A 25,871-nucleotide genomic window follows, 5' to 3' on the forward strand; every position below is an offset into this window, starting at 1 on the left:
CTAAAGAACTGCAAAGTTGGCCTTCCCTGGTGGTCCAGTGGTTAAGAATCCACCTGCCAATGCAGGGGACACGGGTTCGAGCCCTGGTCCGGGAAGATCCCACATGCCACGGAGCAACTAAGCCCATGCGCCACAACTACTGAAGCTCGAGCGCCCAGAGCCTGTGCTCCGCAACAAGAGAAGCCATCGCAATGAGAAGCCCGTGCACCTCAGCGAACAGTAGCCTCCACTCGCCGCAACTGGAGAAAGCCCAAGCGCAGCTACGAAGACTCAGGGCAGCCAAAAATAAATAAATAAAAATTTAAAAAAATTAAAAAAGAATTGCAGAATCCACTCAGGGTTCATTCTGGTCCAACACGGCAGACCCCAAGAGCAGGCAGGAAGGAGTGACAGGGAACCTGGCGCCAGCCCCCCTCTCCAGAGCCCCCACTGGGCAGGGTTTGGGGGTCTTCGGAGTTGTGAGCACAAAGCTGTCAGCCTCCCAGCTGGCAGAGCTGGTGCCAAGGGGCCCCAGCACCTGGATTGAAAGGTGACTTCTTTAAATGGGTCCAGCCACAGGAAGATTTAGAATGAAGCATAGGAAGGTTTAAGAGAATCTGAACCAAAGTGTTAGCATTTACAGATGAAGTGAAACTTGAACACATTTGGTAGTGCATGTTTCTGGAACATTTGAGACAACTTGGGGTTCACCATTTTAAATATTTAATCTATTGAGTGTATGCATTCTTGAAGCACCTGAGATTTTGTTGTCAGTTCAGACAAGCTAGAGTACATAAATGGAAGTGAAAGATACTTAATTTATAAATTCAGTTTGAAATGCTGAAAATGCTTGAGTTTGTCGATGGGACCAAATATTATTCAGAGGCCCCTTAAAAACAACTATAAAATCTGCTAGGCTTATGAAGGGAATATGGACTTGTAAAACTGAACTTAGCAGGTTAAAAAATTAGGTTTTGAAATTATAACTTTAATAAATCAAATCCTAATTATTTAAATTTAATGTAAATCTGAGTATAAACTCCTCGCTCAGGCCCGAAACCCTAACCCTCAGCCCCCATCCCTGGCCCTCTTGCCTGAGGAACAGCCTGCCCTGCCAGGTCCAGGCTCTGAGCTGCGAGCCCAGGTCTGGCCCACCCTTGCTCCATCCTCCCCCTTGTCCCCCGCCTGTTGCAATGGGCACCAGAGGACACGCAAGGGCAGATACAGGCCCCATGGAGCAAGAGGGCCTTCAGAGACAAGCTCTCCTGCTGCCACTGGGCCCCTCCCCCATGTTCTGGGGACACCTGCAGGGCCAGAGCACCCCACCTCGGGGGCACCCGGCCAGCCGAGGATCCCCAGTCTGAGGCTGCCTCTCCAGGAGGGCCTGGAGGGCATCCCTGTCTTACTATGGGGAGCCCAGTACCTGGTCGACACCCCAAGAGCACTCATACCTTGTTGCTGGAGGTGCCCGGTGGCCGTGGGGCTTCTGGGGTCAGGCTTGTGTCTTCCCTGGGGTGGCCAGTGCTCCCGGGTAGGGCGAGGGTGGGGTCCCTGGCCCCGTGGGCAGCCCTGAGCCTCTCTTCATTTGCCAAGTCAGCACAAGGTAAGTTGTTTTCCTGGCAGGGGCCACCCGTGACTTGTCCTATTTTAATGGGGAAGGCTTGGCCGGGGGTCACGCCAAGGGCAGGGCCCAAGCCACTATCACTGTCCTATCGCTCCTGGGCCGCATAACATTCAGCTTTGAGGCCGGAGGGCCAGGAAGAGGGACGCATGCAAGGATTTCCTGCTGTCGAGCCCTCCTCCAGCTCGTGGATGGAGACACCCTCCCTGGGTGCTGGGATAAGCAAAGTCCAGAGCAAGAAGGGAGAGGGAACAGGGCGTGTCATGTGCAGCGGAAGCTTCCAGATATGGCTCCAGAGCCAGCACAGCAGATCTGCTGTGTCGCACCCCCACCAGCCCATCTGACCAGGACTGGGGTGACTGCCGTGACTTGGGCATCATGTGCTGTCTGGCATGTAGGTGTCCAGCCAGTGGCCGGGCAGGTGCTAAGCCCCGAGGTAGGCTTCTGCGATGGACAAGTGGCCATGCACAGGGTTGCGTGCTCTGTGGTGTCAGTCATGGGTTTTAATGCTTCTCGCCATCCCACAACCCACGTGAAAATACCCCATAACGAAGGGGAGGGGTGGTACGTGTGTCGACAAAGCCAAATGGGCAGCGTTTCTTGGTGGCTGTCACGGGGCACGTGGAGTGGTGGACCCTGGAAGGTTGTCCACGTCCCTACCCACAGCACCTGTGACGGTGACCTTCTTTGGAAATAGAGTCTCTGCAGATGTGACTTAGGATCTCGGGAGGAGTCCATCTTGGATTTAGGGTGAGACCTCAGTCCAGTGACTGAGATCCTTGTAAGAGGAGAGAGAGGAAGGTCCAAGATGCAGACGCAGGGGAGAAGGCCACGGGCTGAGGGGTCCCGCAGCCACCAGAAGCTAGAGGAGGCGGGAAATGGAGTCCCCCTCAGAGCCTCTAGGGGAACCAACCCTGCACACATCTTGATCTTGGACTTCCGGCCTCTAGAACCGTGAGAGAATCCATTTCTGCTGTTCCTAAACCATCAGCTTGTGGTTATCTGTTATAGCAGCTGCAGGAAACTACTATAGTGGTGCTGAAAGGCCTGAACTGATATTTTTAGGTATGTTTTCATTCCTAAAGCTGTTTTTCTCAGGCTAATCTTAAAATTGGCTTATATTCCATCAGCCCACCCTGGTTGGGCCCTTAGAGGAAGGAGCTGCAGTGGGTGAATGTCGGCCTGCGATGCCACAAAACACCCCACAATATGAGGCCCATTCAGTGATGGACGGCTGGCTGGCTACCAGCATGGCTGATCCAGCCTTTAAGGTCAAGGGGTGTATTTTTCAACAGGTACCTTAGGGAGACTGGAGGTCATGATTCCCTGCTCTGGGGGTGAACAGGATGCCTGAACTGGCAGCATCCTGGGGGGATGCTCCCCCCCTCCCCTGGTTGGCGTCATCAGCTGCGTTGCTCCTGAGGCTGATGATTGACAGTGCTTGTAAGGCCCCTTCAAGCCCAAGGGGAATGGACGTGAAGTGGTCTTGATGACAGGCCACAGGACAGGATGGTGGGGGGCATCCCGACATGTCCTAGGCCCCTAGAGCACCAGAAACCCCAATGACACAGCACCCTCGGGCATGGGAATAGGTGTTAATTAGTATCTAGGTTTGGCCGGTGTAGCAGAGCCCCCAGCCACAGTGGCACAAACACGGGCAGCTTGCGGGCTAGCGCAGTGCAGGGTGTGGTCCAAAATGGAGCTTCAGCCATCAGAACCGTGCTCCAAGTAGGTAGGATGGAAAAGGAGGGGCAAGGATTCAAAATCATGTCGCCAAACGTCTGTTTTGGGTTGAATTGTGTCCCCTGAAAGTTCACATGTTGAAGTCCTCAGAATGGGACCTTATTTGGGGTCGTTGCAGATGTAATTAATTCAGATGAGTTCGTGCTGGGGTAAGATGGGCCCCGGGTCCAACATGACTGGTGTCTTTGTTAAAAGGGGAAATTTGGACACAGAGAGAGACATGCATCGAGGGAAGATGGTGTGAAGAGACACAGGGCAAAGATGGCCGTCTACAAGCCGAGGACAGAGGTCTGGGTCAGATCCTCAGTCACAGCCTCAGAAGGAACCAGCCCTGCTAACACCTTGATCAACAACTTCCAGCTTCCAGAACTGGGAGATAATACATCTCTGAATTCCTTTCTCTACAGCATATGCAGGAATTTCTGGCATCTCAACCTTGTTTTAACACAGGGCCACTGAGTCCAGCTTCCAGGCAGTCGGCTGCCCAGGCAGACTCAGCTGACCCAGATCGCTGGGTGCCCTGTGGGACTGGTCCACTCTCTCAGAATCCATCCTACACACATTCTGCAGAGTTTGGTCAACAGAAACTCAACTTCCTGCAGTTCTCCTGGCAGCTAAGTCTTTCCAATCCGGGTCTGACTGTTTTTTTTTAAATAAATTTATTTATTTATTTATGTATTTATTTATGTATTTATTTATTTATTTATTTATTTTTGGTTGCGTTGGGTCTTCGTTGCTGTGCGCGGCCTCTCTCTAGTTGCGGTGAGCGGGGGCTACTCTTTGTTGCAGTGTGTGGGCTTCTCATTGTGGTGGCTTCTCTTGTTGCGGAGCATGGGCTCTAGGCACACAGGCTTCAGTAGTTGTGGCATGCAGGCTCAGTAGTTGTGGCTCGTGGGCTCAGTAGTTGTGGCACACAGGCTTAGTTGCTCTGTGGCATGTGGGATCTTCCCGGACCAGGGCTTGAACCCATGTCCCCTGCACTGGCAGGCGGATTCTTAACCATGGCGCCACCAGGGAAGTCCCCAAGTCTGACTTTGTGTTGGGACTTGGCCCTCTCAGGTCGTAAGGGATGGAGCTGGGCCAGGGAGCTTTGGGGGGAACTGACTTTTCTCTTACAAAGTAACCTCTTCAAGGGATGTCATGACAGGGTCTTCAAGTATGGGGACAACCTTGCCCAGAGAGGGGAAAGGGGCTGTGAAGCGTGATGGGGACTCCTGGAAAGTAGGGGTCGGGGTCCCCTGGTCTGCCATATTCCCCCTACCCCCCTTCTCTGGGCCCCACCAGTGCACCAGCTTTTCCTGAGTGCAGCCGGGGAGGCCACAGAGTCACCTTCTGTGTCTCTTTTTTTTTTTTTTAAATAAATTTATTCATTTATTTATTTATTTTTGGCTGTGTTGGGTCTTCATTGTGGTGTGCGGGCTTCTCATTGCGAGGGCTTCCCTTGTTGCGGAGCACGGGCTCCAGGCGCATGGGCTTCAGTAGTTGCAGCACACGGGCTCAGTAGTTGTGGCTCACGGGCTTAGTTGCTCTGCAGCATGTGGGATCTTCCCGGACCAGGGCTCGAACCCGTGTCCCCTGCATTGGCAGGCGGATTCTTAACCATTGCGCCACCAGGGAAGCCCATCTGTGTCTCTTTTGTAACAATCTGAATCTGCCGTGTGTGGCTCTGGGCTCAGTTTTATGGCTGCGAGAGATGAGACCCGCTGTCATAGGCAGGTTCCCACCTCCCTAAGGTGAGCGGTCAGGGGCTTGAGCCCGTCCCTGTCCGCCAGGTGGTTGGGCTTCCTTCGAAGTCCCCACCCACCACAGAGTTCATATCATTGGCATATCATTCCTGGTCAGCACAGGTAGCCACTGGGGGCCCAGGACGCCACATCCTGTCCCTGAACACGCATGGCTGCTCAGGGCCTCTAGCCACGCCTGGACCAGGCTGCCAACCCCAATTTTCTGGAAGGTTATTTTCTGCAACGCACTCCAGAGATTATGGAAAGGAAACTGGGTCACTCATAAAACTGACAGGCCCAGGTACAAGTGGAGACACAGCCAGCTAACGCCACAGGAGCCCCCTGGACACCACGGCTCCGGGCTCTGGGCTCCCTGGCTTTCATTTCTTCTCCTTTACGATGCAAGTGTTGGGGCCCTCCCCTCCTGCTAGACACAGAAGGAGAGCCGGGGAACCAGCAATGGCTAGAATGGGACACATGTCCAGTTCAAACAACCCAAGAAACAAAGCACTGCATGCTGCCGAAAGTGACCTGTCCCTCGCTGAGGAGTGACCATGCTCAGGGAGGGCCGCATCGACTCAGGCCCGAAGCCTGGCGACTGAGTGATCTGCAGGGCAGTGAAGGCGGGGCAGGAGGCAGGAGGTTAGGGGCTTTCGCACTGCCAGCTGTGTGTCTCATCAGGCTCTGGGACCACCCCACACATACACACACACTGGTGGGAAGGAATCCCAGGAGGCTTGGGAAGCCCAGGGTCAGCAGTGAGAGGAGGTGGGATGCCTGCCCATCTCCAAGCCCCTCCTCCCAGAAGCCCCTGCACCGTGGGCTGAGCTTGCCCTCTGTCCATGCCCTGCATGAGCCCCTGCAGCCTCTCTGCATTGCCCCGCCCTGTGAGTGGCTGCCAGGGGTGGGTCACAGTCTCCTCCTTTGAGTCCCCTGGCCTGGCTGTGGTAGGATAATCTTCCGGCCTGGGGATGCAGGCCCTAGGGGTCTCTCCCTCAGGAAGCCCTCTGCCGGCCAGCCCTTTGGAAGGTCTTGGAAGGTGGTGAAATTGCTGCCTTATAAGGATTCGGGTCTCCATGGCTTCCGGCTCCCCCCCAGGGGTCCCAAAGGACCAGAGCCTGGGTGCTTTGTCCTCCTGGCCAGGGTCCACCCGGGCCTGGGCTCTCAGTGGGAACTGAGGAAGTGAGCCAGGGTGGGTCTGGGCTGGTTCCAGGTACAGGGCCTGGGTGATCCCAGATGAGGAAGGATCCTCTTCAAATCCATTCTACTTCATGAAGGAGAGCTCAGCAGGGCCCCTTGCTCTCCAAACTCCCTGGATTCTGTGCCTGCCTAGGGCCCTGCAGTGCGCTGCAGGTGGGCCGCAGTGGCCGTCCTCACCTCCACCTCCCCAGGCTGCAGAGGTGCATGGTGCCAACAGTGGCAAAGGGTGTGGTTGGTCAGTGAGGAATCGGATTCAAGACTGGGCCCTGGTCACCTGGTGCTGTTAAGGGATGGGGGTGGAGAGTTTTCTCGGCTCGCCCTCTGTAAAGGAAGGGGCTGGCTCTGGACAGCCCAGGTGATGTGCAGCAGGCCCCCAGAGCTCTGATGGAGACTGGTCCCCCAAGGCCGGCAGCAAGCTGCCCCAGGACTTCGGCTGGGCAGGGCGGTGAGAGGTCTGGGGTAAGGGTCGGGGCGGTGGGGTCAGGGTGGCGGTGCGTCCCAGGCAGGGGTCGGGCGCTGGGTTCTCTGGTGGGAATCAGGGTACTGGGGATCCGGCTCGGTGGAGACTGGTGGGCGGGGTCGTGGCGGAGGTGGCCCAGAGCAAGAGAACTCGCATCTCCTAGCGCAGCCCCGCCCGCGGCATCGGTCTTCGGGGCCGCCCCGTGCCTGCCTTTACGGGCCCGCCACCGACATGCTCGCCCCCGCGCCCCGGCCGCCATCTGTGGCCGCGCGAGCGAGCGTGCTCGTGCGTGCGGCTGCGAGCGTGCGTGCGTGCGCGCGCGCGCGGCGGCGGCCCCGAAAGCGGCGCTGCAGCCTGGGGCGGCTCGGCTGAGGCGGCTCCTCCCCGCTCTCGCTCCCGCTCCCGCGGCCCGCGGCCCGCTCCTGCTCCGGGCCCGCCAGCCCAGGCCGCTCCCCGGGCCCGAAGATGCCGGCCGTGTCGAAGGGGGACGGGATGCGGGGCCTGGCGGTCTTCATCTCGGACATCCGCAACTGTGAGTGGCCGGGACCCGGACCCGGCCTGCGTGGGGTGGGGGCGCAGGCCGGGGTGAAGGGCTGGCCGGCGGGGGCCTTCGGGGGCTGGGGTCCGGGGCGCGGACCTGGCGGGCGGGGGGCGGGTGGGGAGCGAGGTGAGGACCTGGCGTAGGGGCGGGGTCAGGGGTGCGGGGGTGAGGGCGGCGTTCCGCAGCCGCGCGGGGTCTGTGGCACCAATGAGGGGCTTCTGGCGAAGGCGCCCCTCCCCAGCATGATGTCATCTCGAGCAGTCGGCCCGTCTTTCTAGCAATGGAGCATTTAACCCAGCGTTTTCCAAAACAGCGTGGCTTTTCCCTGGGAGTGGGACTAGCGAAACCCGCGTCTTGCCGAGGAAGCAGCTCCTTGACCCGGGTTCTGGCGGCTTATTAGGCCCTGATTAAAATGACTCGTTCCCGAGGGAATCTGGACACCGGGCGGTGGGGGGTTGGGATGGCTTAGGGGAACTGCTCCTCTGCCCGCCGTCTTCCATCAGGGCCAGTGTTCTTAGCGATATGTGTCCCCTCGGAGTGGAAAAATCCACCCCAAAAAGTGCAACGGCCGGGAGGCCGGTGGGTGCACTGTTGGTCCACCGATACATTTGACTTTGGTGCGCAGAAACTCCTGTTGCTTTTCAGGTAGCTGTCCCCTTTATGTAGTTAAAAAGATAGACACAAAGCCAGTTTCCTGTCTGGTTTTATTTCTTGTTTGTTATCCACCAGACATTTGTGGATTTCAACACCTGAGGTTTCGGTATGTTTTAAAGAATGCTTGTGACTTCATCTACTGGTAAATGCTGTTGTCCTGAACCCTCCCTTGATCCCGTCACCTCCTTAGACTGGGATGGAGGACCCAGACTGTGGAAGGTTAGATTTTCTGTCCCTTCCCTTTCTCTGCAAGAAATCGGTGTGGAAACACACCCTGAGGTCTGTGTTTTTACAAGTCGGGCAGTATCCTTTTTCTCTTTCTTTGCTGTGTAATGTGATTTCATAGACAATAATATTCGTAATCGTAATGCGTCTTGGAAAGCTAATTGTGAGTGTGCTACTGCTTCAGGAGACCCCTTGGGCCAAAGCTTAGCCGCCTTAAATTAGCCATCACATCTGTCCTTCCATTTTGGAAGAAAATTGCATTGGGCAGGTCACTGAGATTGAAACCCATTTTCTTGGACAAGTGATCATCTACGAACTAGATGTGTTCTGTGCTGGGTCTGCCACATAGCGGAGACTTGGCTGTGGACTGAGTGTAGACAGAGTGTCCCCACCCCGCACGGTGGCATTTGGGGCTGGTCACTGGCTGTGCGGTGCTGTCCTGTGCTTTGCAGCATCCCTGGCCTCTGCCGCCTAAATGCTTCAGTTGTGACAACCAAAAGTGTTTCCCGCTGTTACCCTGCAGGGCACAACCCCTGCCCCCCCCACGCCCACCCTGAGTCCCTGGCGTAGACCCGTGAATAAGACAGTGTCTTCCTTGACGGAGCATCTGTAAGAAGAAGATGCGCCTAATCCTTCGGAGGGCGCGGGTGGGCGGCGGGGTTCTGTTTAGTACGGCCCCCTCCTCAGAGCCAGCTTTCCTCTCCGTCCTGTTACCCCCTTGTTGGCCGCGGCGCTGTCCTCTCCCCTCAGAGCAGCGTCAGCAGTTCGTGGCCCCGTGGCCCGCAGTGGAAGCCCCACGGGGTGGGGGCCACGTCTGTCCGGCCCACCACGGTGCTCCCCCCAGCTGGCAGTGTCTGGCGTGAGACGGCACCCGGTGGATGAGGAGACAGCGCCCATCTGGGGCCTGCACTGGCTGAAGGGCATCGCGGGCCGAGGCCGGGCGGCGGGCACACAGCGGGGAGGAGGAGCAGGTCTGACTGGGAGATGGGATCGGACAGCGTGCCCTGGCTGGAGCTGCCCTGAGCCGAGCCCTTAGTAGCAGGGAGAGGGGTCCCTGCTGCCCCCTGCCTGGCCGGCTCTGCTTTCCTGTTGTGAGGGTGAGCCAGGTGGCCGGGCTCTGTGGGGAGAGGGCAGCCGGGGCCACGGCCACGGAGCTTGGTCTTCTCCACTGACACGGATGGGTGGATTTGGAGCTGAAGTATCACTGAAGCGTTTCAGCCCTAAAATCGCAGCTCCCTTTTCCCTTTCTGCACAACGTAGTCTCTTGAATGTCCGCCTTAGGAGCGAGCTCTGCCTCGGGTTGTGCCTCACTTTGGGATCCGCTTCAGTGGACGGGCTTGTGTGCTGCGCCTCTTTGCGCTGGTGGCCGTGATTGTGCTCCAGGATTTGAGAGGTGCCCGTGTCCGTGTCCTCGTGTTCCGTGGAGCTTTGTGGCTCAGGTAGCGAACCAATTTCGTGCCCCAAAAATTAACTTGGGGACTTCCCTGGTGGCACAGTGGTTGAGAGTCTGCCTGCCAATGCAGGGGACACGGGTTCGAGCCCTGGTCCGGGAAGATCCCACATGCCGCCGAGCAACTAAGCCTGTGAGCCACAACTACTGAGCCCGTGTGCTGCAACTACTGAAGCCTGCGCGCCTAGAGCCTGTGCTCCACAGCAAGAGCAGCCACCACAGTGAGAAGCCCGCGCACCGCGACGGAAGAGTAGCCTCCGCTTACTGCAACTAGAGAAAGCCCGTGTACAGCAACGAAGACCCAACGCAGCCAAAAAAAAAAAAAAAAAATTAAGGTTCATTTTACTCTTGTCTGTACATTTAAAAAATGCTGACTTTTTGAAAAAATTGCTCTTCTTGCATGTTTTCTTTTGCACTCTTCTGCATAATTTACATTCCTTAGAAACCGATTTAGGAAGTATGTGACGAGGCTCCTGGGAGGGACGGACCACCAGGCTGGGGGAGGAAGGAAGGCTTTGGTCTGGTTGAACGTTTCTGCTAAGGCTGGTGGTTGCTGCTTCTAGGAAATACCTGTGTATTCTTCCCTGTGTTTCCCTTCTGGCTCTTCTGAAGGGGTGGGGGGGGGTCACTCTGCTTCTCTTACGAGACGTTGAAATGTCCTGGTGATAAGTGTTCTCATGCCACATACTCAGCATTACTTTTCTTTCCTCTTAAAATGATTTTCGCTCTGTTTTTTTTGGCACCGACACGTGTCAGGATTTTGTAGTTGCGGAATTATTGGAAAGGCTGTCTTTGTGGGATTAAAAGGCATTTCTGGGCTTTAAAAAAATCGAATAGGGTCAGACCCGAGGGTAAGATTCAGGAGTGCCGTGGGGAAAGGCGTTTTGCATTATTGTGACCAGAGAGAGGGGCTCTGGCGGGAGCTCTGAGCAGGAGGGGCTCTGTGTTCCTTGAATGTCACTTGCAGGTTCTTGGGCACAAGGCCGGCCTCCCAGAGCTCAGATTTCAAAACTTCTAAGCCGCCAAGGGTGGAAAGTCTTTTTGTGAGTCTGTGGCAGACTTGTCTGGCGCTGTGCTGCCATGAAGCTGTGGGGTCCCTTCCCTGTGAGCTGGCCTCCGGGACACCCTGGGGGCCCATGGTCACATGCTGTGCTTCCTCCGAAAGGCTGAGCGGTTCTGAGTTCTGGGACAAGGTGGGCCTCAGGTTTTGGATAATGGGTGGCATCTGGGCTTGTTGTGGAAATGCTGCTGGGGTTCCGAGAAATGGAGCACGCAGCCCTGGTCTCCTGAGGTGCTTGCAGACAGATGGACAGACAGGGTGGGAGGTGAGTTCCCACCAGCACGTCCGTGTGTATCGAGCACCTCCTGTGCTCAGGACTCCCGCGACAGGCGTGCGCCCCTCCCGTCCTGCCCCTCCCTCTGGTCAGCGCTGGCGTTGGACACGGACGCCGCATGGGGAGCTAGAACGTCAGTGGCTTCTGTCAGCCTCTGGCGGCTGCAGCGCGGAGTAAGTTAAATGACTTCGCTGCCAGCTCAGCACGGTGAACGGGATGGTACTCACTGGGAAACAGAAATGAGCAATTTCCGCTAGGCCACGTGACGCCTACAACGTCGGATTACAAAACTGTATTTACTGATTTTGGCGTTTTCCCTTTTCAGAATCTTCCTGACTTTGGTATGAAGGTTGGCACAGTTGAAACGTGTCATTTTATTAGGAGGAGAATTGAGGGATAGGTTCCAGTGGGCATTCCCTCGTGGAGGTGGGAGCTGAGGCTGTGTGAAGAGATCAGCTCTCGCCCTCTGTGCTGGAGAGAGGGTCGTAAGGGTTCGGCCAAGGTGCGTCAAATAAAGACCACGTAAGGAGGAAGCGGCCCTGTTTTAAAACGGTGCCTTGGAGACCGACTTGGGAAGAGGACCTAGAAGGGTATGGGGATGGTGCTGTGGGGTGCCAGCAAGGGAGAGGCGAGGCCCAGCCTTGCCCCAGGCACCGTCACTGCCCATGGGGCACCCCCTCTACGCAGCACCTAGATGCGGCGAGGGAAGCGGGGCCACCGAGGCTTCTGCGGGAGCCGCCAGTGGGGACGGTGGGAGACACACAGCTGTGGGGTGGGCCCGTGGTCTGGTCCTTGCAGCTTGTGTGAGTCCGGGTGCTACAGATTTAAGGAGGGCAGTGATGTGCCTGCAGCTGCCCTGTGCCCAAGAAGGAGAGGAGCCCCTTTGCAGGGAGGCTGACACCCTCTTCCCTGGCGCAGTTCTGGCCCCGTGTAGCTCCCTTAGCCTCCTGGCACCTCAGGAAACAGGGAGTGGCTGGCTGACTGCTGGATGTGTTCATTAAGGCGGAAACTTCTGGCCAGTGGTTTGGGTCAGATCCTGATGCTGTCCCTTTTTCTTTCTCACTTTTGCAAATTGTGGCCCTAGACAGCCTGGAGTCTTGATTTTGCCCGACATTTAAACCCAGTGAGGGAACTCCCTGGCGGTCCAGTGCTTTCACTGCCGAGGGCCCAGGTTTGATCCCTGGTCGGGGAACTAAGATCCTGCAAGCCATGCAGCGCGGCCAGAACAAACAAACAGACAAACAAAAAAACCCCAGTGAGACTTGCAGTGGTTTTGCGTTCAGCCCTCTCCTTGTATTCGGGATGTTTCCCGTGTGTGGTTCTTTCCACCTACCCCCATCTGCAGGATTGCTTAAAAGTGTGGAGACCAGAATCCAAATTGGGTTGCTTGGCTTGTATTTTGCATTGCAAGGTCTTTTTTTTTTTTTCCCTTTAAAATCCTTTCTGATGGCAATAGAAGGGTGTCGTGAGGTTTAGTTATTCAGTGTACTTACAGCACCTTGAGCTCCTTAGGGCGGGCAGTGCTGTGTGGGGATTTGTGTTTTGCTTTTTCTGTGGCCGGCCTTCCTTTGTGTGATGGGATTCAGAGGGCAATTATGTGTTTCTATTGCAGTTTAAACAGCATTGAAAAAGGGCACTATGTTGATGTTGAATAGTTTTTTTAAAGCACAGTAGGAAAAATAGAGCAAGAAAATGAGTATTTTGGAATACTTTTAGATTGCATTTATTGCTATTGAAAAATACAGTTCAGTAGCTTTTTTGGGGGGGAGGGAGTCTTGTACAGTACAACCAGATCAGAACCTTCTTTTGAACCTCACTGTGCCTGTGAGAGCGAGCGTCTCCGGGGATGGAGCACGTGCTGACTTGGGCCAAGTAGTCTGCATAAGCCCTCCTTCCCTGGAGCACATTTCTCACAGTCTCAGGGACTTCTGTCAGTTAGCTGGCAGCTTCTGTTCAGTTCATTCCCGGGTTCAAACTTGCGTCGCCTCATTACTTTACTACAGTTTGAGTCGTCCTTGCCTGGAGTAGCACAGCCAGCTTTCCCAGCACTGAGAACGTGGAGGAAGAGGGAGGTAGGAGGGTGATTGTCTGAGGGTCCGTTGGTGCTGAGTCGTTCAGTTCCCGAGGCTTGGCTTTTCTGAGGTTGTCGTCCATGGGGTGGGGCCGTAGGTCCCTTGCGTCTGTGGCTTCCTGAACTGTCTTACGGGAAAGCTGGTCACAGAGGGAGGAGATGCTCTTTTGTAGGAGCTGACGTCTGTCTGATGTGCGTTCTCTGATGTAGCATTTGCTGTAGATCTAATATAAATCTGCTTTATAAGTAGCCAAGGAAACATTGTTTTTCATATTATGTTCTTGTTGTTTTGCTATAATTTGATATAACCCCAAGAGTGAAGGGTGTTTTGAAGGTGTGTATTTCAAAATTTATTTCTTTATTTTTCTGGATTCTATTTTTTGACATAATTGTTTAATTCATTCGTTCATTTGAGAAATCTTTTGGGTGCCCATTGTGTGCGGGCATTATTCTAGGCACTGGGGATTCAGTGCTTAACCAAATGGACAAAATCTCTGTACTTTCAGAAACTTAAATTCTTGTGAGAGTAGACAGACAGAATAAATGACAAGATGGGTTTTTCTCGTCTATTTTGTCTGTCTGCTCTCGCAAGAATGTGCATTCTAGCCTCCTGTGCCCGTCTCCTCACTTCAGTGACACCTCTGGGCTCCATTTGGGTCCCCTGTCCCCAGGCAGTGAGCTGGGCAGTCGTAGGCTCCTCTTGTTTGTTTTCTGACTCTCAGTGACCGCTGTTTTCCATAGTCTGTTGTCCAGTGTCTGAAAGCTACTGTTTCATATAATTTTGTTCAGGTTTTTAGTTGCCTAAGGTGGGAGGGTAAATCCTATCCCTGTTTCTGGCCAGTAGGTTTTGGGGAGTTAGACAGCCAAGACTGGAATTCAGAGGCAAGGTCTGGGCTAGAGGTAAGACCACGGCTGCATTGTTTATAGGTGGCTTTTGATACCAGGAGACTGGGAAGCTGACCTGGGAAGCTGACCGAGGGGGTGGAAATCATCACAAGCGCTTTACCTTTGTTTACACATCTGATCTTCATGATGATACTGTACAGCAGGCACTGAGTTCCTTCCTGTTTTACGGAGGAGGGAGCCGAGGCCCGGGAGCCCAGGGCCCTGTCTCTGGAGTGGTTGCGCGAGGACCCAGACCCAAGCTGCTGGGCTCCAGGTCTTTCCCCTGAACCACAGTGCTGGGCCAGCTCTCCAGGCGGACGGCCAGAGCTACCGACGTGCCAGCCCTAAGCAGCTGGGCAGCCTGGGCCAGTGAGGAGGGCTGGTCAGGCGGGTCACAGGAGAGAACTGAGCAGGGCTGAGCCCGACGGGGTGGTTTACAGGAGAAGAATTGGGAAACTAGAGTCTCAGGTCTCTCGGAGCTTTGCTGTAAAGAGGTGGTGATGCAGAGGGTAGAAGGCAGGTTGGCCCCTGTTGCAGCCCTGACACAGGAGCACGCTTTTAGCAGCGTCCAGCAGCACTCCTGTAACATCTCGTGTTCTGTGGATCAGAAGTGGGCACGGCCTGGCAGCAGGGTGCTCTGCCTGTCTCCTAGGCTGAAACCAGGGCCCCTCTGGAGACTCTGTGGGTGACGCTGCTTGCACTCAGGCCCCACGTGCCTTCTCTCGCGGCCCCTCCCCGGGCCCCTTGGGGGAGTCCCTCTCCAGATTTGGCTCTCTGTGACCTCTCCCTCCAGGCGGGGGGAGCCTCTGCTCGGAGGGCTCTTGCGATTAGACTGGGCTGCTTGCGTGGGCTGGCTCATTCCCCAGCCTTAGTGACATCTGCGGAGTTCCTTTTGCCCTGCAAGGTAACTCACGGGATCCTAGTACTGGGGTGTGGGTGTCTTTGCGGGGGGCATTCTTCCCATCACAGTGGGGTCAGGAACGCTTTTTTAAGATTAATTCATTTGCTCAGCAAATTACTGGGTTCCTATTTTACACAGGGAGCAAAAAAACAGATAAGAGTGCTCCCATGTGGCTTACGTTCTAGTGAGGTAGACATAAAGTAAATAAGTGTAACGTACAGTGCATCACATACTATATTAAAGGGAAAATAAAGGGAAAAATAAAGGGGGGTTGCAGTTCAGATAGAGAAGCTGAGGGTCAGGTGTCCCTGGGGTGCTGGTGGGCAGGTGGGGAGGCCACAGGGGCTGGACTTCAGAGCCGGGGGATGGGGAGAGGCGCGTGGTGCGGATCTCGGAGCCGGTTAGGAGAACTCTGGCTTTCACCCTGTGTACCAGGCCGAGCCAGTGCAGGGTGAGCAGAGGCGGGACTTACCTCTGGGGAGAACTCCTGACTGCTGGGTTGAGAAGAGCAGGGGAGACCGGTTAGGAGGCTCTGAACCAGGTGAGAAAGGTGAGGACCTGCTAGGAGGTGGGAGGTAGACCGTGTTTGTTGGCTGATGGGAATGACAGGGGCCAGGGGGAAAGTGGAGAGGCAGAGAGCGGCAGAGGTGCAGGGGGCGGTGGTGCTGGTGAGGGACCAGGTGCCCCAGCCACCAGTGATGGGGGAGGGAGGAGGTGTTGGAGGAGAAGCTGTGAGGGGGCCCCTGGGAAGAGCTGGCAGGGCCTCCCTGGGCTTCACATGTGAGGCCAGCCCAGCAGAGCTGGGGGTGTGTCACCAGGCACGCTCACATCTCCAGGCTCACCTGCCAGTTGACCATGAATTGGATTCAGCAGGGAGGGGTTTGGCCAGCAAGTGCTTAGATGGAGGAGGGTCGGGACTTGGTTTATGTTATGGGATTGAGGCTGGTAAGAGGGGGTGAGGACGGGGAGAGGGACAGAGAGAGAGTGGGTCGTAAGTCCTGGGGGCGGGGCAGTGGGGTTCAGAGTTTGCTTACCTGATGTAGTGAGCTGAAAGGATGGGCCCGTGGGGTCCCTGCAGTGGAGCGTGGGGAGGGTGACTGTTGGAGCGGTGGCTCTGGCGGGACCAGATCTTCTGAGGAGCTAAGATCAGGGCTGGCAGGTTTGGGGGGGTCATTCATCTTGGTATGGCAGGGAGAGGGGTAGGGTTATAGTAAGTACTTGGGCAGGTCTTCCGAATTATATTCATTTTTGCTATTTTCTTGTCCTCAATTAAATGTTTAAAAAAATGAAAAAAATTAAAATCAAGAATGTAGTTTAAGAAGTTAATTATAAAACACTTGACCCTCACCTCATTCCCCCATTCCTAACCTCTGAGTCAATTATTTTCATTTTTATCCATCTCTTCTAATATTTACTTTAAAAAATGTGATTATTCTAAATTACATACCATTCATGGGTGTTTTTCCCCATTTAGTCATTATTTATTAACTTCTTACTGTGGAAGATGAGGATTTAACTTACCTAAGCTTTCCTTTTCCCATTCTCTAGTAGGTCACGATATTTTATCTAATTAATCTGTAACATTTAATTAATGTCTGAAAATATTCTTCTTAGCTGAGAATAATGGTTTGACTTTTTTTAATTGAACTATATTTGATTTACAGTGTTGTGTTAATTTCTGCTATACAGCAAAGTGACTCCGTTATACATATGTATTCTTTTTCATATTCTTTTCCATTATGGTTTATTACAGGATATTGAATATAGTTCCCTGGGCTATACAGTAGGCCCTTGGTGTTTATTCATTCTATATATAATAGTTTGCATCTGCTAATCCCACACTCCCAATCCATCCCTCCCCAACCCCCTGCCTCTTGGCAACCGCAAGTCTGTTCTTTTTGTGACTCTGTTTCGTAAATAAGTTCATTTGCGTCGTATTTTAGGTTCCAAATATAAGTGATATCATACGGTATTTGTCTTTCTCTTTTTATTTCACTTAGTATGATAATCTCTAGTTGCATCCATGTTGCTGCAAGTGGCATTATTTCATTCTTTTTTATAGCTGAGTAGTATTCCATTGTGTATATGTATACACACCATCGTCTTTATCTAATGGGTCAACTCTTAATTTGTTTGGCGTTAGCTCTTGCCCTTTTTTTTTTTTTTCCTGGCTGGGCCACGCGGCTTATGGGATCTTAGTTTCCCAACCAGGGATTGAACCCAGGCCCTCCGCAGTAAGAACACAGAGTCCTAACCGCTGGACCACCAGGGAAGTCCCTGACTTTGCTTACCTTTTAACGCACCCATTGCTCTTCAGCCCCAAGCTTTCGGACACGACTGTAAGATCCCCCTTAATGTGATTGGACACAGCAGGTGGCCTCTCAGCCCCTCCTTCCCCTGGCGGGAACGCCCTTCCTGAGTGGTCAGTTCTCTTGTCTTCTGGACAGGTCGTTGTTGCTCACACTGTCCTCTGGGGACTTCCCTTCACATAGTCCTGAGGGTTTTGTCTCTGGCTGAACTCCTGTTTTTTTGGAGTCTGCCTGTCTGTCCTCTGGGCTTGTGCTGGTTTGCACTCGATTTGGTGGTGCACATCTTTTGTGCACGTGAGAAGGAGTGCATAGGAGGTAAAATGGTTTTGAGGTTTTGCGTTTTTGAAAAAACAAAAGCATTTTTTACCTTCATACTTAATTGAGAATTTGGCTTGGGTGAATTCTAGACTGGAAATAACTTTTCCTCAGTTTTGAAGGCATAGCTCTACTCTTAGTTAGTTCTTAGTGGTTTGGAATGTTAACATGCTGTGCCCAGGTATGGCATTCAGTGGCTTTACTCATTCTGGAAATTCATGTCCTTCGGGTTTGGGGAAATGTTTTTGTTTTATTTCTTTGATAATTTCTTTTCACTTTCTCCTTTTTCAGTAATCCTCTAATAATAGTTGAAATGTGGACCTCTTGGCTTACATTTTCTTACTCTTTTATCTCTCGTCCTCCATTTCTTTGTCTTTGTGGTATTCTTTTTTCTGTGACTCTAGCCCTTTTGAATTTTTCTTTCGCCTATCACTTTTACAATTTGAGGGCTTTCTTTTTTTTTTTTATTGAACTATAGTTGATTTACAATGTTGTGTTAGTTTCTGGTGTACAGCAAAGTGATTCAGTTATACGTATATATTCTTTTTCATATTCTTCTCCATCATAGGTTATTACAAGATATTGAATATAGTTCCCTGTGCTATACAGTAGGACCTTGTTGTTTATCTATTTTGTATACAGTAGTTTGTATCTGCTAATCCCAGACTCCTAATTTATCCCCCCTCTTCCTGCCCTTCCCCTTTGGTAATTGTAAGTCTGTTCTCTATGTCTGTGAGTCTTTTTTTTTTTGTAAATAAGTTCATTTGTATCATATTTTAGATTCCACATATAAGTGATACCATGTGATATTTGTCTTTGTCTGACTTACTTCACTTAGTATGATCATCTCTTAGTCTGTCCATGTTGTTGCACATGGCATTATTTCACTCTTTTTCATGGCTGAGTAGTATTCCATTGTATATATGTACCATATGTATACCCATTCCTCTGTCGATGGACACTTAGGTTATTTCCATGTCTTGGCTATTGTAAACAGAGCTGCTATGAACATTGGGGTGCATGTGTCTTTTTTTTTTTTTTTTAAATATAAATTTATTTATTTATTTATTTTTGACTGTGTTGGGTCTTCATTGCTGCGCGCGGGCTTTCTCTAGTTGCGGCGAGCAGGGGCTACTCTTCACTGCAGTGCGTGGGCTTCTCACTGCGGTGGCTTCTCGTTGCAGAGCACGGGCTCTAGGCTCACGGGCTTCAGTAGTTGTGGCACATGTGCTTAGTAGTTGTGGCTCGTGGGCTCTAGGGCACAGGCTCAGTAGTTGTGGTGCACGCACTTAGTTGCTCCACAGCATGTGGGATCTTCCCCGACCAGGGCTCGAACCCGTGTCCCCTGCATTGGCAGGCGGATTCTTAACCACTGTGCCACTGGGGAAGCCCTGCATGTGTCTTTTTGAATTAGAGTTTTCTCTGGGTGTATGCCCAGGAGTGCGATTGCTGGGTCATGTGATAGCTGTTCTCCATAGTGGCTGCACCAATTTACATTCCCATCAGCAGTGGAAGAGGGTTCCCTTTGCTCCACATTTTTTTTTTTTGGCCCCACGTGCGGCACGTGGGATCTTAATTCCTCTACCGGGGGACCAGGGATTGAACCTGTGCTCCCTGCATTGGAAGTGTGGAGTCTTAACCACCGGACCGCCAGGGAAGTCCCCCTTTTCTCCACATTTTGAGGGCTTTCTCTCTCTCTCTCTTTTTTTTTTTAATTGAAGTATAGTTGATTTACAATGTTGTGTTAGTTTCAGGTGTACAGTAAAGTGATTTAGTTATACATACATATATATCTATTTTTTAGAAGATTCTTTTTCCTTATAGGTTATTACAAAATATTGAGTATAGTTCCCTGTGCTATACAGTAGGTCCTTGTTGGTTATCTATTTTATATATAGTAGTGTGTATATGTTAATCCCAAACGCCTCATTTATCCCTCCCTGCCCCCCTGAGGGCTTTATTATTGTCTGAGTGCTCCTCTTTTGGTGGCATCTGGTTCTTAAAGCTGTGTTTTCTTTTATTTATGTAAGAATATTGATTGTTTTGGAGTTTCCTTCTCTCCGTAGCCTCTTTACTCTGCATTCTTTTCCTGTAGGTTTGTTTTGGTCTCTGGCTCGTGCTGTGAGACCGTCCTGGGCGCCTGGTGGTCAGTGTCTGTCCACTCACGTGGACCAGTGTCAGCCAGCACGGGTAGGACTTTGGGGGAGGCCTCACTGTGTGGTGACGGGCGAGGGCTCCCGGTTTCACGGAGGGAAGCTGCGTGGCAGCCGTGTTCTCCAGAAGACGTTCCGGGCTCCGCTCCGGCTCGGTGGGGAGAGTGAGTGTGGGGAGTCCGGCGGCCGTCGTTCTGGGTGTGGGCGTCTCGCCATTCAGGGAGTCCGTCGCTCACTCGTGTTTTCTGAGTGTGGAGCTTCACCCCAGCACGCGGTGGCGTCACCAGGCCTAGAGCTCCTGTGTCCCTGCTTTTCCAGAGGGCGGGCCTGTTGCCCTCTGCTGGGATTAGGGCTAGAGGTGGCCTGGCTCTGGGGTCCGCTGGAGGGGCCTGCGGCTCCTTACGTAGACTTCCAGGCCACTTCCTGATAGCCGCCTCCTGAGGCACCTGGCGTCAGGTTCTGTGACGGACAAGGTTTGCTTTTTACTGGTTCCCCCTCTTGCGGGCGGCTGGGTCCCAGTCTGCTCTGTCAGGCTGAGTCAGTGAAGCACTTGGCCATCCTTCCAGTGTCCAGAGCTGTTGTGGCGACTGCTCTTGCGCTCCTGTCATACAGTTTTCTCCTTTTAAATAAGTTTTTGACTAATTTTATATGTTACACACACACACACACACACACACACACACACACACACACACACACACACGCACCCACCAACCATGCAGACCTTCATAACCTTTGGATTTATACTTTGGATTAACCACTCCTTGAGGGAAGGTCTTGGGAGAGAATAATTTGACTTTCTGCACTTTTTACCTTCTATACTTCCTAAGTGGAGCAATAATACCTTTTATTATTAAATTAATTTGGGTGGGTGGTTCTCACTATGCAGCTCGTTTGGCACGAGTTTCTAAGCAGAACTTTAAAGAGAACATGTGACTCTGTGGCACTTACTTCTTACCTGAGGAAGGCAAGCAGGGTGGGCCTTGTTCTCTGCTAACAGAACACCGCAGCCTGTACTTCTGCACACCTACTTCTTATGGTTCAGTTTATAGGACTCTGAGACCCAGAAATCAAAGCAGGGGAGATAGGCATCTCATAGGATTTTGTTTCATAGACATGGTCTGTGTTAATGAGGCAGTTTCTTGCCGGTGGTGGAATATAGTAAATGGAAATTTGTTTTTGTGGTGAAGTCAGTGGATTCTATTATGGGTAATGATGAGTCAATCCAGGAGAGTTTGGATACTTAACTTTTCCAAAGAGTTACTTTAAACCCTGAAGTGAAACTTTTAAAAATAGAAATATTTTTAGAATATACTTCATCATGGTGGAGGATGGAAGGGAGACTCCCTTAGGTAGGGTGTTCATAAAGGGCCTCTCTGAGGATGCAGCATGTGAGCTGGGTCCTGAGGGGAGAAGGGCCTGGGGTAGTCTAGGGCTAGTTCTGCTTCAGGACCTGAAAGCCAAGTGCAGCTGGAGCATCCTGAGTGAGAGGGAGAGGAGCAGAAAGGAGCCAGATTGCTGGGCCTTGGAGGCCCTTCCCTGACGGGAAATCTGAGTTCCTCTTAGGTGTCCTGTAGGAGGCGGCTGAAGAGAATCAGGTGAGTGACAGGTCTACCTGTATGTGAAGATCACCCTGGCTTCTGTGAGGAAATAGATTGGAGGAGGCCGGAGTGGAAGGTGGAAGTTGTTACAGTCCACACAAGAGACGTTGGTGGCAGTGGAGGTGGTGAGAATAGAGTCTTTTTCTGGAGGAAAAATGGACAAGACTCCCTGATAGGATGGATGTGAGGGAGAGGGAGGGCCTCGAGAGAGTTTTCTGTTGGAGATGAAAACGTCACCCGCATTGGTGGCAATTCTGGTGCTCAGTAAATATTAGTTGTTTCCTAGCTCAACTGCTTAAAAGCTCTTGGGGCAGTTTTTAGCACAAGTACTCAGATGTCTGCTGCTGTCATTGAGCACACACTCTACACTGGGTGTGCATTCCTCACCAGATATCTGTTGAGCACCTATTAAATGCCAGGGGCTATAGTGGTGAATAAAACACACAGAACTGCCTACTCCTATGGAGCTTACATTCTGGTGGATGGAGATAGAAAATAAAAAGAAAATCGTATCATATGTTAGAAGACAATAAGTACAAGAGAGAAAAATTAAGGCGAGAAGGTGATGGGGAACATGGGGCTGTGGGTTTTCAACTTCAAATAGGCTGACCAGGATTGGTCTTGCTTTAAAGGTAACAGCTGAGCAAAAGACTTGAAGGCACTGGGTCATGTAGAAATTGGGGTGGGGTACATCTTAGACAGAGGGAACAGCAGGTACAAAGGCCTTCACTGGGGGGGAGAGATAACCAGTGTATGGAGGAAATAGTAGGAGGCCGTGTGTCTGCAATAGGGAGCCAAGAAGGAGGTTAGGTAGAAGGTTAGGTCGGGGGTATTGGAGGTGGGGAGACAGGGGTCATAGGGCCTGTGTAGAGCATTGTAAAGGTCGTGGCTGTTTTCTTCTCACATGCTAAACACTGAAGATAATGAGACATGATCTCTCTCCTCAGAGTAGCTCAAGCCCTTGTATCGCAGAGTGGTACGTGTGTGAGATGAACAGTGAAAGTGAGGGATGGTCAACTCAGCAGGATGGGCTGCAGATGGTCAGGAGAGGGTGGTCAGGCATCGTGACATGGGGTAATGCCTGGCCTTGGTCAGGTCTTGCTGAGCTGACAGGGTGTGGGGGGTCCATGAAAGGGGGGAGCACCATGCGTCACAGTGCAGAGCGGCGTGCATGGCAGCGGGACACACTCGAGGCGTCGTGGGCGGTTTCTGGGATGAGTGGTGCCTGGTGGGTCGGGGGGGTGGCAGGAGAACACGGTGGGAGGAGCAGGCCATAACCAGATCATGGGGCGCTTCCTCTGTGGGACGTGGGCCATTGGTATATCTTAAACAGGGGAGTGACACTATACAATTTAGTTTTTATTAGTAGAATAATAATTTTGAATGTGAAGGATGGATTTTAGACTAGGTTTAAAGGCAGGAAAGCCAGTGAGGAGAAGATTGATTGCTCTGGTCTAGAGGAGATGGCAAGGGTCTGAATCAAGGCAGTAGGAGTGGAAAGGTAGGGGTGGATTTTGGAGATACAGAAATCAGAATTGACAGGGGGGCGAATGGTAAAGTACTCTTTACTCATAGTGGCTTTGACTGTATAGCAGAAACGCCATTTAGTAAGAATGGTGGAGTGAGGACCTCTGTAAATCTACTCCTCCAGAAAAGCAGTGAAAACACTGGTAAAAATGGTCAAAATAAACTTTGATGGAACTCTGGAAATGAACCAAAGGTTGACATAATCTCAGGAAGATTTATTCAAGAAAAACTGCTGAACCTCCAACTTGACCTACTGTCATTCTCCTCTCCCATGATCTGTGGTAGCATTGAAAGCCGTCAGCCTTACAGCCATGGTAACTGTGAAAACCAGCAGCCTTGCAGCCATTGGAAGGGACAGATGAGATTTGGAGCCCCTCAAAAGTCCTCTTCTCAGAGTGTTGTTACTCTGACTGGCCTTGCAGCTTTCTGGAAAAGCCCCATTTGCAGAGCTGTCATTATTTGATCTCACTCACTGAGAAGAGCCCTACCCTTAGTGTCTTTGTGGCAAACGATCAGTGGCAGTTAATATCACAGTTGGGGGCAAACAAGAGCCTGGCCAAGATCTTAGAAGAAAGATACGAAGAATGACATGCTATTAGGGGGCTTTGAAAAGCTCTGATAGATTCCTGTGGATCTCGAAGGCTGCACAGAGGCAGGACTGTGCATATGCCTAGGAAAGACTTGAGAGGGCCATAGTCTCTCACCTCTCTCTAATCTTGAGTCCCTCCACAAATAAGAAGTGAAGGCAAAGGCAGAGTTATAGCTGCCTGAGTATCGAAGGTGTGCCTCAGTACTCGCACAGTTTCTTGGCAGTGTCTGGGACACTTATTAGTTCAACACATTTAAAGAAATTCCTGACCAATCATTAACTGACCACTAAGCTAACTGAGCAAAGACTTATAGTAACTGTAAACTATAGGGAATTGTAGACTTTACAGAACTAGTTGAGGAAAGTCACTAAACAAATAACTATAGCAACAACAGTCCCTGGGAAAGAGGAGAGTCTGAATTCCAGGGTTGCCACAGTGTATTACCTGAAATACTAGTTTTCAATAAGAACTTATGAGATGCACAAAGAAACAGGAAAATATGGTCTATACGCAGGAAAAAAGTAGTCAATAGAAACTATCCTTGAAAGGGTCCAGATGTTGGACTTAGTAATACTAGGCAAGGACTTTAAATTGGCTACTATAAATATGTTCTAAGAACTAAAAGATAAAAGAAACTATGTCTAAATAATTAATGTATGAGAATATCTTACCAAGTAGAAGCTATCAATAAAAAGGTAGAAATTATTTTAAAAAAACCACCAAATAGAAATTCTGGAGTTGAAAATACAATAACTATGAAAAATAAAATAACTATGAAAAAATGAAAAATTCACTAGAGGGGCTCAACAGTAGATTTGAACTGATAGAAGAAAGAAATCAGTGAATTTGGGAATAGGTTTGTTAATATAATTAAATTAAGATCTCTGTTAAGGTAAGTTCAGATCCAATCTGAGGAACAGAAAGTAAAAAGAATGAAGAAAAATGAACAGAGCCTCGGAGACCTGTGGAACACCATCAAGTGTACTGACGCACCCATAACTGGAGTCCCATAAAGAAAGAAGTAGGAGAAAGACGCAGAAAGAATATTTGAAGACATAGACTCCCCAAATTTGGTGACAAACATTAATCTACATATCCAAGATGACCTCCAAATAGGATACACTCAAGGAGATCAATACTTAGACACATCATAGTCAAACTGTTGAAAGAAAGAGGAAAAAAAATTTTTTTTTTGGGCACGCCGCGCGGCTTGCAGGATCTTAGTTCCCTGACCAGGGATTGAACCCAGGCCACGGCAGTGAAGGCACCAAGTCCTAACCACTGGACTGCCAGGGAATTCCCTAAAATTAAGTTTGTATCAAGCTAGATTGTTTTAAGTTAAGTGTTGATTATAATCCCCAGGCAATTACTAGGAAAGTAACTAAAAAAAAAAAGTAAAAGAAACAAGTGAATTGAAATGGTGCACTGAAAAATTCTTCTTAATGCAAAAGAAGACAATGATGGAAGAATGCAGGAACATGACAGAAGACATATAGAAAACAGCAAAATGGCAGATGTAAGCCCTATCTTATCAGAAACTATCTTAAATGTAAACGGATTAAACCCTCAAATTAAAAGGCAGGATTGGCAGAATGGGTTAAAAAAAACATGATCCGACTAAATGCTTTCTTCGAAAGACACTATAGATTAAAAGATACAAACAAAAGATACTAGTGAAAGGAAGAAAAATGATGTGCCTTGCAAATAGTAACCAGAAGAGAGGTGGAGCAACTATACTAATATCAGACAAAATAGACTTTAAGACAAAAATTGTTGTTAGAGTCATAGAACAACATTTTACTGTGGTAAAGCGTCAGCCCCTCAAGAAGATATATCAATTCTTTTTTTTTCTTTTTTTTTTTTGGCCGAGCCTCAAGGCTTGCAGGATCTTAGTTTCCTGACCAGGGATTGAATCCGGGCCCATGACAGTGAAAGCGCCGAGTCCTAACCACTGGACCACCAGGGAATTCCCAATTCTAAACATATTCATACCTAATAACAGAGCTCAAAATGCATGAAGCAAAATACATGAAGAGGGGCTTCCCTGGTGGTGCAGTGGTTAAGAATCCACCTGCCAATGCAGGGGACTCAGGTTTGAACCCTGGTCCAGGAAGATCCCACATGCTGCGGAGCAACTAAGCCTGTGCGTCACTACTGAGCCTGCACTCTAGAGCCCACGAGCTGCAACTGCTGAGCCCGCGTGCCGCAACTACTGAAGCCCGCGTGCCTAGAGCCCATGCTCCACAAGAAGAGTAGCCACCACACCGAAATGAAGAGTAGCCCCCGCTCTCTGCAACTAGAGAAAGCCCATGCTCAGCAACGAAGACCCAACGCAGCCAAAAATAAATAAATAAAAAAAATAAATTTTAAAAAATACATGAAGAATTGAAGGGAGAAATAGACACTTCAACAATAATAATTGGAGACTTCAATACCCTGCTTTCAGTAAGAGATACAAGTAGACAAAATCAGCAATGAATAGAAGACTTGAACAACACTAAGTCAGCTAGACCTAACAGACATCTATAGACTGCTCCACCCAACAAGTGCAGAATATACACGTTTTTCTCAAGTGCATATGGAACATT

The 25,871-nt window shown here is 50.9% G+C and overlaps 1 protein-coding gene and 1 long non-coding RNA gene across 5 annotated transcripts in view; both read left to right on the forward strand.

Moving 5' to 3' along the window:
• The first annotated feature begins 7,045 nt into the window (after positions 1–7,045).
• Positions 7,046–25,871, forward strand: part of AP2A2 (adaptor related protein complex 2 subunit alpha 2) — a 63,222-nt gene continuing 44,396 nt past the window's right edge. For all 4 annotated transcript variants that reach the window (XM_082341981.1, XM_082341984.1, XM_082341982.1 and 1 more), the window contains exon 1: positions 7,046–7,259. In XM_082341981.1, the coding sequence (XP_082198107.1) occupies positions 7,193–7,259 (67 nt within the window). In that variant the 5' untranslated portion in view covers positions 7,046–7,192. The remainder of the gene's footprint in view (positions 7,260–25,871) is intronic.
• LOC309605769 lies at positions 7,469–14,343 on the forward strand. Its single transcript, XR_014231536.1, has 2 exons — positions 7,469–9,586; positions 9,671–14,343. It is a non-coding gene; the product is annotated as an uncharacterized lncRNA (long non-coding RNA).

The sequence above is a fragment of the Balaenoptera borealis genome (genome assembly GCF_965194805.1).
Source record: "Balaenoptera borealis genome assembly, chromosome: 11".
In the NCBI taxonomy this organism is placed as follows: domain Eukaryota; kingdom Metazoa; phylum Chordata; class Mammalia; order Artiodactyla; family Balaenopteridae; genus Balaenoptera; species Balaenoptera borealis.